At 35.8% G+C, this 14270-nt stretch overlaps 1 protein-coding gene across 1 annotated transcript in view; it reads right to left on the bottom strand.

Moving 5' to 3' along the window:
* The window catches only part of LOC129273237 (inositol polyphosphate-5-phosphatase A-like), a 56360-nt gene that overhangs the window by 25949 nt on the left and 16141 nt on the right, over positions 1 to 14270 (bottom strand). The window contains exon 5 of the mRNA XM_064107848.1: positions 12996 to 13170. Within this exon, the coding sequence (XP_063963918.1) occupies positions 12996 to 13170 (175 nt within the window). The remainder of the gene's footprint in view (positions 1 to 12995; positions 13171 to 14270) is intronic.

The following is a 14270-nucleotide window of genomic DNA, read 5'->3' as shown; positions in this document are numbered from 1 at the left end:
TTGGTTGAACTTTTTCAAATTGCAAGAATTATCAAAGAGATTTCTCCAAAGTGCGTGGAACATTTGCAATGTAAAAACAGAGTACAAGATTTCTTTACATGAAGCAAGAATAAAAATAAAGTGCACCATTTGCCACAGGAATGCAAGTTATAAGGGTCGTTTACACCATGCTTATGCAATTGCTGATTCATTGAAGAGACAGTCAATGGTCGCCAAGGTAACTTATACGACATAGTAGAATAAATATACTAACTAATCTTGCTTGTTTGTCCTGAATAAATTATACCCCATCAGGACAGCAAATCATAGCGGTCTAAATTTAGAGGCCTATATGTTGTCTCTCAAAACTTGAGGGATATTGACGTCAATGACAGGGTTACTGCAGCTCCTTTCCTTGTTGTAAAACAAACAGTTGCCTGGATGAGTGACGTTCAGGTTAAAGCGTGTGATCCATAGTTCAATGTTATCCAAGAAGAGCCTTCACCAACATTTCAGTCGGTCAATTGCACAACATTTTTATCACTGTAAATTACATGTATTATTGTATGTTGTATCATTGTATGTTTGTATCTTGATATTGTTTTGTTTGTATCTTATAGATGTGGAATGTACTGCACTGGACTGATACATGTACCTGCATATCAGTTTTTGTCATATAGACCTATATCATACAATTAAATATTAACAAAGACAGAAGCATCTGGCTTTGTTAATATATTGGCTACATCCATGTAGCCAAGGACTCCAAATTTGTTTTCATTAGTTTCATTCTTTGTTAGACAATTAATTCCTCATTTTTATATCGGCTCAAATTGCAATCTTTGTACATATAGAGGATGAAATATAACAAGTCATTTTGTTGACAAGAAACTATAAGATTTGTACAGTGTAGATCATTTACATAATGGACTAAACATCATCTTGAGGCATTGAGCATGCATCACATCCACTCAACTTCGAGAATTGAGAACACGTTTTGGTAAAACCCCATTTTCCCATCGTCCGAGATTTTAGGCTTTATAGGCCCTAATAATTCAGGTTCATACAAATGTGACATCATCTGGAGTCAACTTCCCCTTGGCTGTATATGTCAAGTGAATCTAAAGGACTTTTATCGGCTGTCTACAGAGAAGCACTTGACTTGACTACGTTGACATGAATGATCAGCAGATATGGACAGCCATTCTTGTCCACTCAATCTATTCTCTGCTCGGCCTTGCAAGTACAACTTCAGAATTATACGTCTATCATCTTTAATTAGCTTACTGCCCAGCTGACCCATCAAAAAAAGGAAATTTCGGCAATGTTTGAGTAGGCTTCCTCTACAAAAGAAAATTTAAAGACGTTTGAAAACTCAATCATGTTCTATGTCAAAGTACATGTATGTTGCATTAGCGATGCTGAAGGGCATAAAATCTGAGCTGATCATGCTTTCAAATGAATTTCTCGTCCGCATCGCAATCTGAAAGACGTTTACCGGTACTTTTATGACCAGGAATGGATACAGTGAACACACCCTTCATGCAAGAGAACTATTCTGGGCCCTGATATCACCCCGGGGGGGCCACTTACATTGAGTGGATACCATGCGCGACCAAAAAAAAATGTAAAAAGGATGTCTATTTCAAGATAGGGCACTGTCAAAAACACAAAAATAATGAAAAAGGGTATCTATTTCGCTAGGAAAGCTACGTGTTTAGGGTCAAATTTGCGGGGATGATAAACAAAATTAAAATGTTTTATAAAGGATGTCCTTTTTGCCCCAAACATTACTTGTTTAGAGTCCGATTTGCGCGATGTGTAAAGGTAAATCGGATGACTGACGGACCCGTGACATACAGTAACAATAAAATATTGCTGTACTTGTTTAAGGGTTCATTACAGGGACTACTTGCCGAGAGTATCGTTTTATTTCCAATACTTGTTAAGGGTAGGGTTTCACACGCCAATACTTGTTAAGGGGTGCATTTACAGAATATGGAAAATACGTGTTAAGGGTGCTTTTCAAGACCCCATGGTCGCGCATGGTATCCACTCGTCAATGGAAGTGCCCCCCCCCCCCCCGGGGATATCACTCCTCTCAAAGTGATACTAGGACCAATCCCTTTTATAAAGTGCATTCTACATGTATGTAGCTCCTCCTTGTGTGAACTGAGAATCTCATATTATACCTTTTTTTTTAAATGGAAAGTCAAAGGGTTGAGGAGTACATGTATTTTGTTGTAGAAAATCCCTACCATTGATGGGCATGTTCTAGAAAAATATGACATGATTAGTAGACTTAAATATGTTTCTCATCATGCTTTAAGATATCTCTACCATGATATAATCTCCCAGCAATGTTCCTTCATCGTATGAGATCATGCTAATAATGCAACATTGAGTAAATGAAACGATCTCAATCGATTGCATGGAGAGAGTGACATCCGTGACAACTTGAAGTACTTCACACTAAACAACCTCTCATTTGAATTAAATATTAGCTACTTGAATTCCATTTGACAGTATTCAAAGCAAAGAGGCCTAGTCTTGCATTTATGCATTCTGTCTAGATACATGTAATAACATGATGTCATTTTGCCCAAAATATTTTGGAAAGAATTTATCAAAAATCCCTGGAACAATATCAAACAGTACACAAGAATAATTGGTCACATTGTGTACTTTTTTTACATTTTCATGCAATGTACATGTACACATTTATTTTCAAAAATATAAAAGTGGACTGTGTGCGGTGAGACTGCCCTACTCATTAAGAACACATACAAGAGGTGTATTCTTTCAATTGATTAGAATTTCCCCAAGCCGAAACCATCTGTTAAATGTACAGATGTGCAAGTAATTTAACATTGCAATGCATGCAAACATGACATGTGTACATGTATGCAGGCCTATATACACATGTACATGTATGCGTGAAAGTATTTACATGTACAATATTGCATTTGAATTTATTACTCATGAAGCAGTATTCATGTTTCACTTTAAAATCATTCAATTCAATGCAATCCATTTCATTCATACTTCCATTTCCCAATTTATCATACAATTTACAACAGTATAACATTTTTTATTGCAAACACAAAGTGTGCTAATATAATTGTACATGTGCAGTATAAACTGCATTTAAAAAAACATAAAATTGTTATATGTGAAAACAAATATTTTTTTTAATTTGCAAGTTTTTTTCCATTTTTATATTGAATTATCAATAAGCCTTCATTTATACTATTTTTTTCAGAAGTGTTCAAGAATGTACAAACTTATTTTTTTATTAATACACATGTATGTAGATACTTAAATATTTAGAGTTTTTAAAATTATACTGAAATTCATATGTAACACCATAATTATTATAAATTCCCCCATGGTGATGGTAGCCATTTCAACTGTTAATTACTTCGAAGAAATCCTACCTATTAGAATGTGTTATTATGACCCCCTTCCATTATGTACACAAAGCACCTACATAAAGTACATGCATAAAGGCAAATCCCATTTTTATATATTTTCGGTATGATTCGGTTATAGGATAAAACCAACATTCTGTTCATCGATTGTCGGGCAGGCATTCTGTATGCTTGCTGGTCTAAGTTTTCTTGAAAATCTGAAAGTATAATGCAACTCAAAATTGTATTATTTTTCAACAGTTACGATGTTCCTTTATTACGATTAAGGCCTGGCTACATGTATACATGTACATGTATGTATGTACTTCTGGCCTTACATAGTATTTTGTAACCTCAATCAGCTCTCTGTTTGTGTGCACTGTAAGCACAAGTATAATTGTAGTTGGCATAAACCACAGAAGATCAAACATAAACTGTTTACTATGTAGTTGTATGGCATCATGATGGCCTCATTACTATAAAAGGCCTGAATGCATACAGTGATACAGTGCAATTTGCTCACCTAAATAGGCCTACTACTTGCACAGGTATGCCCAGTGTGTGTGAAAATGACTGCAATTTTGATAACACAATAAAATGCATTCAAATGAAACTTGTGAAAAAGCATCAATTTCATGCCAAGAATCCTGGTTTTGAAAATCAACACTAAAATATATTTGCATTCATGCAATTTTATTCATGAATGCTTGTTTTAAAAATCTTCTCTTTTTTTTTGGAAGGGGGGGGGCCATTACAAGCTTTGACTGTAATGAAAATCAAACCATATTTATGTCACTTTGTCTTTAAATTACATGCAGTAGTAGTAATACTATACAAAACAAAATTCTTAATTTGTATTCACAAGTTAAACATTTCAAATGCAAAACAAAGCTAACATTTTGGCGAGCTTTCCCTCTGGATAAACAAAAAAAATGAATAATCGCACGAATGGCTTGATATACTCTTCTGTAATATTTGTTTTACAAACACTATTTTATCTAAATTCGTTTCATTGAGAAAAAGGAAAACAGAAAGAGGAAATTAATGGGCTTGCAAGTCAATCACAAATAATTTATTTCTCAATAACATAACGCTTTTTAGAACATTATGAGCACAACAAACATCTAACACATAGAATTTTTACAGAAAATGTTATAATTTATGACAATTAAAATATCTTGTTAATTTCAAGAAATGATTTAAATGCAAATGGAACATCAAAAAGGCAATTCTGTCATTCTGATGTCTGATAGATGACTGCTATGATGGGAAACTTTATCTAATAATGTTCTTTGTAAACCTCCCACGAGTCTGTCTCTGATTTAAGTGATATGCAATGAAGGTGTCGATGCAACCTCCTTAATTCACGCACACTTGTGAGCGTCTCTTGTTGCTTGGCCTATTACTATCTATTTGGATGCAGATGAGAAAGACATCTGATATTGCAATGATAATCAAGTGTCAACTACCAATGAATATCGTATGAAAGACGTCATCACTCAGTGATTCGTATCAAAGGGAAGTGGGAAGGTACTAACATGTGTGAAGGTTTTTTTGATTTATAGTGTGCTTTCTGAATTAACAAATCCTCTGTAACAAATCATACCATAATAATGTGGCACATTTATTTATTTTTTTTTTCAGTTTCTTTTGTTTCGCATTATTCTTCAGAAGAAAATACAGATATTTTACATGTGCTGTACAGAAATTTGAGAAAGTATGCATTTTCAAGCGATACCTTTCATTTAAGAACAATTGAATAAAAAGTAAACCTTTTTTTGCAGTGTATTTTTTGTCTACTTGCCAAAATCTATAGTAAATGGAATGGAATGAAGTACAAAATAATACGTAAACCAGGACACAAAAAGAATTAACCGAAGCGATTATGAGAAAAACCAAGGTATTTCCTCTTTGATGACCAAATGATGACCTCAATGCAACTGCACATCCTTCGCTGACTTTCCTATGCCTTCCCCTGCCCCCCCCCCCCCCACCCATGTAATCCCAATTTTCTTTGCATCCTTGCAAATTTCAATGAAAATTACATGGATTGTTTTTAATAATGTGCAGTATTCTTTGTACTTTTTAAAAAATATCATGGAGATATCAAATTAGGGGGTATATGTACCGGGGGGGGGGGTATTCAGTATAAATGTATGATACATGTACGTATGATGAGACCCCCATTTTCAGCCTAAATTTTCGTTCCAGAGCATCTTCAATTCAGAAAGCCATAAAAATTCCCTTTTTTTTCCCATTCCGGAGACCCTCAAATTTGTGATTTCTCGCTCCTGATAGCGCCCGTCATGATCTCCTCAGCTGGTCAGAGCGGCAAGCTTTATGGGCGCTGAGCCATTATGCCAGCCCGAGGAAGCTCCCCGTGCCCGCAGCTACACTGTAGCTTGCACTGCCCCAATATATGTCTAGCCATACTCACGTGCGTTTTATGCCTACGATCTAGGACCCGTTTCATAAAGGACTTGCAACTGTTATAACTTTGTCATTATGACAACTACCACAGAAACCTTGATTTTGATTGGCTGCTGAGCCCTGTTACCATGGTAGTTGCCATTATGGCAAAGTTACAACAGTTGCAAGTCCTTTATGAAACAGGCCCCTAATGAGTTCCGGAGACCCCCGTTTTTTATGTGGTCCATTAAAGAGCATTGCATTTTTAGCAATCGTTGACCAAAGAGCCGTTTCGGAGACCCCCATTATCAGACAAAGATTTAATTCCAGGGCCCCCTATTTTCGAGTTGGCGTGGCAAATGGGTATCATGTTATAATTCGAGTACCCCCCCCCCCCCCCATCGGGTACACGTAGGCCTATTTTGTTTAAATGCACTCGATGCATCTTGACTTAATATTTATTTTAATTATCAGTATTATGTTTATTTGCTCACAATATTTTCACTATCACTATGTTTTTCACTATGTTTTTACCTAAGCATCAAAATGTATCAAATTTAAGAAATAGAAAGATGAATTGAAAAATTTACATGTAAACAGGTCTATATATTCACAGATTCCCCAAGTAAGATACAAAATTACTACATGAATTGACTGATTATTCAGATAATGCACTACTACACAATCACATATATACTGTACTATGATTTGAACTTTAGATAAATTTGGGGCCTGAAAGAGTACAGATTAAGAGCAGAGAAGCAAAAAAATGTATTGGCATTTATGATACATGTATATAGGTTTATCAATATCAACCATGTCTTGCATAGCGTCCGCTTATATAAATATATATATATATTCATAGATGTCTGTCCCTTTGAATTCCAGTCTTCCCCTGGGTCGTCACCATGGCAACATTTACGTCAAACGATTCTTTTCCGGAGCCAGAGCTTTCCAGCTCATGTATACAAGGTGTTATTAATGGGGAGAGTCCTGCCAATATACAGAGCCCTGGTCATATGGTACAATTCGTTTCTCTTCCTCTCTCCATTTCTCTCACTCCCTCTTCTCTCTTTCTCTCTCTCTCTCTATCACTACCTCTCTTTTTTCCAACCTCTCTATAAACAAATTTGCACTCTGTACCCCTGTACCGAATCCAGCCTTCCTCCCCCACCCCCTCTTTCTCTCTCTTTCTTTCACTGACTTTTAAAAAGGTCTTGCTTTCCTGTCTTTTATTTTTTTACTCACTCCTGTCTTATTTATTTTTTTGTTTCTTTCCCTCTTATCTTTCTCTCTCTGCCACAGGTCTCTGTCCTGTATTCAGAAAAAAAGGGATGTATTTACATGTGTGAAAGTAATACCCCTTTCATAAACCCATCCTCCAATTAGCCGCCTAAGAGTAATGCGGATAATTCAATAAAAATTGGGTTCACAAACTCCGAAAATAATCCGCACTATTTTTACGAGCGCCCGTCCTGAAAAAGGTGGATAATCGTCATGGCAACCGCACACACCCCCTCCGATGCGGTTGTGTGACCTTGTGACCGCACCATGGCAATTATCCGCATTACTTTGGATTGCGTTCATAAAGTCAAAATCTGGCCGGATGCCGCTATTATGCGGATAATTGCAGCATCAAAATAATGCAGATAACTCTGGTCCTCCTCCGATTTTACGACCAAATTATGCTGCTATTAGCCGCATAATTGGGTTTTAATATGAAAGGGGTATAACAACCAAAATTTGGAGCTGGACAGATACAGTGTAGGCCTAAGAATTGATACAGCACTATTTTCTTTCTTTATAAACTAACTTCGGGAAAAACTTGGAATTCAAACGCTTTTGTCAATAAATAAAATCAAGACTTCTAAAAATTTTATGAATGAGCACATATGTTTTCAGCAAAAGCATACATCATAACAATTATTCTGAGCATAATTTTGATATTCTGTAAGTTTGTATTAAATGCTGTGGGCAAACCCACACCCTGGTAATTGTAAATAACTTGCCTTGGATTGATTATCCCAGGCAAAATTTTGATCAACAGCTAGGAAATGGGTATACACTATTTATATGTACCTGTATGTCTATAAAAGTCTAGTTTTACAACACCAATCCATGTATAATACATCGTTCACAGACAAGCACAATCTGACGAAAACAAAATCTCCAGCATTATGGTTCCTCTTCTTTACAATTACAATAAATATCTTCTCACGTTTCAAAACTAACATATGAAAGCTATATGTAAACAAACAGCAAAAGTATACATTTCCTGCCTACACTGTAAGTGCTCCTGTTTCTTTCCTGATAACATCCCTTGGTTTCACTTGCAGATAGGCATAGGCCTACTGCTCAAATAAAGGTATTTCCGAGATATCCACTTCTAAATGTTTTACACTAAAAATTTCACATATGATGGGGGAAATTGTTTTGGCCTCTTTAATGATCAGTCTTTGAATTTTCCTATATGTAAACACATTACAAAAATGCCCTTTTCATGAAATTTGGGCCAATATTGTACATGTTAGTTTGTGAAGAAGAATATTGTTTATTTGAATTCTCAGATTTTTTTCATGAAATGATAGAATATATTCATGCATACATACACGTACATGTATACATGTACGTAAAATGACAAAAACTGTACAAATCGTGTGTTTCATAAAAGTACATGTATACCTCTTCATAGTCTTTTTCATCGTTATCTACCCTAAACAAGGAAATATTAAGTACTAGATTCATGAATTTCTATAAGACGAGTAAACAAACAATTTCAAAAGCAAGGTCACCTTAATAACCTGAATGAAATTTGATCCTATTCTTCCATTCAAAATTCTTATCCACTGAACCACAACTACTAGTATTCTACCCATTGTCCAAATATCACTCTGACTCTGTGGGGACCTGAAAAGTGAGCAAGTACGACAAATCAGTTTTCAAATTGACCAATGAATTGTCCCCAGTCCTTTATTTATGGAACATGATATTTCAAACACAAATTCTATTAATTTCAAATTTCTTGATTTCAACTGATTCATTTTGGATCATTTGTTTTGATTCAATCATTTAATAGATTATTAACTTCCATTCACAAACATTTTCATGCAACTAAAGCATCCAAAATAGAGAATTTGATATTGCTATAAGTATCATTAATTCATAAACTTGAATTCATGATCATAGATCTAGGAAACTAAATAAGGTGATGCTTGATTATCCTCAAAGCAGTGACATTTCCCAGGTAAAAAAGTGAGTCTGATTGAAAAGACTGTTTGATTGAAGCTTTCATCCTAACGAGCTTTCTACAGAAAAGCTTCCTTGTGTGCAGTAGGCCTTAAAAACCAGTTCCAATAGTGTGGTTTACCATGACATCCCTTTATCATGGCGTTGCTTTTTTGAAGAGAATTCCTCTTCTATAATGACATGCATGCATGATTATCATCAAAGGGGGAGGGGTGGGGTTTGTGGTTTGTTGTGCTTTGGGGATAGAATTCAGAGTGAGGTCTATATTTATGTCAGGTCTTTTTTACATCCAAGGACTGATAACTCCTCTTCGTACTTAAATTTCAAAAATTTGAATTCCCTTTTCAAAACAAGATTTATTGTACTGTAATACCAGGGGTTGTTTCTTAGAGCTGTTTGTAAGTTGACAGGTGACCCTTTGATTGTGCTAATATAGCCCTACATGTATGTACATGTAGCTGTATTTAAAGGTTTCAGCCATGTAAAAATCATGTATAAAATTGTGCACAATTCGAAAAGCAATATGAAACATGACCTACACTGTATTGATATAAACAAACTGGATGTTCACATTTGAATAGTGGATGCTTATATTGAAAGAGGTTCTCTCTCAGCAAGAGTTTGCTCCATCTCAAGATTCTACCTTGATCGGCCGTAAATCTTGAGAGTCAAGAAACTCCATCCTCAGCACCCTGAGTGGGGATATTTTCGCTTTCTGAGCATGGAATATAAATAAACCTTGCAACGTGAAGCGTGCATACTATGGGTTCCATGTTTGACTAGCATATATGACAGCTCATTATCATAAATTATCCCAAGCAAAAGCCAGAATATCTCCACATATGAATTTTACGCAAGATCCTCTGAGTTAACACAGGGGTTGTTATCTGAAGACAAATCATGATATTGGGCCATTTTTGGTCAAGTGTGTGACCAAAATTATGAGAAATCTTGACTTTAATTAGTTATAACTCTCAAAAGTTTATAGATTTAGCAATTCAATGTTAATCTGACAGCAACATGTTTAGTCAACTATCATTTGGAAATATTTCATGTGGACAACAGTATGTATGCATGTTCAAGGTCAGAGGTCAAAAGAAGTGGGTCATATTTGTGACTTCATGCTTGTGATTGTGGATAATGCAACAGTTGTGCACACGAGGTATTTAAAGGTCAAGTCTACCCCAGAAAAATGTTGATTTGAATAAATAGAGAAAAATCAAACAAGCCTAACGCTGATAATTTCATCAAAATCGGATGTAAAATAGGAAGTTATGACATTTTAAAGTTTTACTTATTTTTTTTTCACAAAACAGTGATATGCACAACTCAGTGACATGTTAAAAAAAAAGAGATAGTGAGTGGATGACATCATCAGTCTCCTCATTTGCATACCAACCAGGATGTGCATATAACTGTTTTGTGAAATTTAGCGAAACTTTAAAATGTCATAACTCTTAGTTTACATCCGATTTTAATGAAATTTTCAGTGTTATGCTTATTGGATTTTTCTCTTTTTATTCAAATCAACCTTTTGTTGGGGTGGATTTGTCGTTAAATAATAATAAGTCCATTTATATAGTGCAGTTACTGTGTGCATATACTCAACTGCGCTTTGATACTTGGTATATTATTACCCCGGCTGTAGCTGAGCCGCCATATGTATAGGCACTAAAGCGTTCAAGGAATAAAACCTACCGGGTACCCATTCACCTCACCTGGGTCGAGTGAGGAAATTATGCCATGGCTGGGATTCGAACCCACGACACTCAAAGTTTCAAAGTCCGGAGACTAATCCACTGGGTCACAATGCTCCATTTGGGTGAATCAGATGAAGAATGACAATGTGATGCTAACATTATGTGATGCCAGCTGGAGGTATGCCAGGTTTATACTATAGGCTATATAGGCTGTACTATGTACATGTAATAGAGGAGTCTGGATACAGATAATTAGGGTATATACCTGTATAGCAAGGTCGCATTTTAATCAAGTCAGGTGATATTTGAATGATGGATGCCGGCGCATTACAAATGTTCATATTATTATTATTTTTATTAAGTCATCACCAGTTGGTCTTTATACGTGTAGTACACCATGAGCTTCCACATCACTATTATGAAACGGGTGGTAATACCTTGGTCACATTTGCTCTACGGCGGCCGTACGGCGAGTCGAAAATAGCCGGTTTATTAATTTTATTCAAACCACCTATATGTAGTTGGTACAAGAAATGTTAAAACGGCTGTTTTCGACTCGCCGTACAGCCGCTGTAGAGCAAATGTGACCAAGGTATAAGTTCGCTTGCAAAACTCTGCAGAATATCTCCATGATATCACTCTCCTAATTGCCATTTTTAGCAGGATGCAAGGTCCTTGAAAATAAATTAATAGCTATCTATGAAAATTGGTGTTCGTACTGAAGGTTCATTAGCTAATTAAATACCAGTAAGGTCTCCCTCTCAGCAGCTGAAAATTAAATTAATTGCCTCTTTGAACATAAGAATATGGTATGGCATTGAGTTGGCATGGTTACAGAGACATAAATATAAATTGGTTTGGGTTTAAAAGAACAGCTAACACAAAACAGTACATGTATATACATCAAAGTTTTATTTGAAATAGATGTATTATTTTCACTCGAATATAAATAATTCAATGCCCTGTGTAATGGAATATCATCAATCATCAGCCATTATATCCCTCTTATGAATTTTCATGAGTATTCTAGATAAAATATTGGTCATTTCGCAATTATGTGACAACGTATAATTTCAATAGGAAAACAATTTTGGAATAACAAATTTGGAATAAACATACCCAACAAGGTGAGTCAAGATTCGATACTAATTTTTAGAGCATATATTTGGCCTGCGCATAACTTAATTACTTACATTTTGAGTGCAACTGCAGCAACGACCAATGACCAACTTAACGCAGCAGGTAAGTGCAGTCGGGTAAAAGCCGCGCGCAGCCTACGCAGGAACTGTTTAGCATTAGCTCGACTGGCCTAGAATGGGAATAGGTCTGGCAACGTTAGATTTGGTCTAGATTGGTTAAACATCAGCAAGGACTAGGTCCACAAGTTAAAGAGGGATAAAAAAACAAACATATCAGGCGTTTCTTTTGAAAGCATAGTGGGAATTATTAATCCTCGATTGGACTGGCAAGTGGCAATGTAACCAGTTTCTCAGGAAAAGCCAGTTCAACCTCGAAAAAATAATTCCCACTATACTTTCTCAAAGCCTGATGTATTTGTATACTATATTCTGCTCATAGGCCCAACCACAGGCTCATGATCAATATCAATTGTAATACAGTGTACAAATATTTTGAATAATAGACTGAGAATAATAATGACAGAAATATTGAATAATGCAAAAAGGAAGCAGAATGCACAGGCAACTTCTGAATTCTGGAGTAAGAATGGTGATATTGACTTAATAATTATCAATGTATAAGCACTTTTCCATCAACAGAAAACAAAAAAGCAATGTTTGCGTGACAATTTCCCATCCCATAAAAAAAAAACCAAGCAACTACATGTAGGTAGATTCTGACTGTACACAATTAAAATGTATGCCTCTGCCATTATCAGACCTTAGGTAACCTCTGTGACCTTTGACCTTGTTATGCAAAAATATATATCACACCATATTTACATAGTATATGAACCAAGTTTGAAGTTAATCAGGAAAAAAATTACATGGGAGCTGAGGCAATTTAGCCCCTAAAATGCTAAAAAGAGCACTGGAATTTAAAGAAAAGGAGCCCTGGAAATCCCCATTCATCTCCATGTTTAAGCTTAACCAATGTCGCAGATTTAGGCAGTTGGTTCTGAAAAGTAGCCCTTGAAAATAAAAATGCCTGAAGTTAATCCACCAAACAGTTCTTTAATTATCACAAGAATGAAAATGAAACAGATGGATGAACCGAAAAAACAACAACTAACATATGGTGGGCATAGGCATAAAAATGATAGGCCTATAAAATAAATAAAAAAAGAACAATTTTTAGAATAAAAACACGACAAACTTACTGTAAAACACTCTGGGGTCTTGAATTCCTTGTCAAGAAAGATGCTTGATCGATCAAAATCTTGGAACGCTTCACTGTCGTAAAGTTTCCTGAAATAGAAAGAGAATGACACAAAACATTAAGTGTTTCATAATGTAACAATATCACAAATGTAAAAAAATACCTTCTGAAAAAAATACAGGCTTGTGGTAAACCATCAATTAGACACAGGATGCCTTTCATAATGACGGTACATTCAATTATGTCCTCCAAGGGTGTTTCACAAACAGTTAAGTATGACTTAAGAGTCACACTTTTGCATACTGTACAAAAGGTATCACCACATTGGTCAAATTAGAGGATGCGCGCTACTGCGTAATAACCGATAGGATTGCGCGTTACATATTAAAAGCATGTCAGTACTAAAGCATGACTTATATAGAAGTCATACTTAATTATTTTGAAACATCCCCCACACTCTCAGCACTAAGCATGACTTAAGTCACACTTAATTCTTTTTGAAACACCCCCCCCCCCACTCTCAGCACTAAACATGACTTAAGTCACACTTCTTTGTGAAACACATCCCCCCCCCCCTCCCCCCGGGACTCAGTTTTAAGGGAAGTGAGAGTGATCACTCGCTACTGCTCATCTTAAACCATTACGGGTAGAGCGATCCATCGCTCGCCTCAGCAAATAGGATTTTTCTGAGATATGAAATCATAAATGCAGAAAAATTTGAAAACAGGCAACATCATACACATTAAATTGTTTGCACATTTTATTTCCATATGTAATCTCTGTTCTGACATCACTTAACCTAAATGTCGAACGAGTGTCCGTCAATGATTGAACTATTAGAGCCAACCTTGAAAAAATAATTCTCAGTCAAATAAGACACACAAAAAAGCAATAACACACATTGCACGAATGACAATAACAAGTTCGAGATAAATGTTGCATACATGTATAGGGCCTACATCTGATTGTATGTCTCCTTAGTTGTGGTTTGTAACTTAAGTGTGGGCCTACGTTCCAAAATCCATTTTGTAATCAGACAAAAAAGTTCCCCTTGTATGTCAAAGAAGAGCTTTTTTGCAGTGCTCCTCTACTGCTCCCCTTAAAACTTTTAGAAGAGTTTTTTATTGCTCCCCTCAATATAAAACTGAATTCTTCCTCCCCCCCCCCTCTTTTATAAAGAGACCCTTGG

This window comes from Lytechinus pictus, chromosome 12, assembly GCF_037042905.1.
Source record: "Lytechinus pictus isolate F3 Inbred chromosome 12, Lp3.0, whole genome shotgun sequence".
NCBI lineage: Eukaryota > Metazoa > Echinodermata > Echinoidea > Temnopleuroida > Toxopneustidae > Lytechinus > Lytechinus pictus.
Note: the sequence above shows the minus strand (reverse complement) of the source record. Positions and strands in the feature narration are given on the sequence as shown.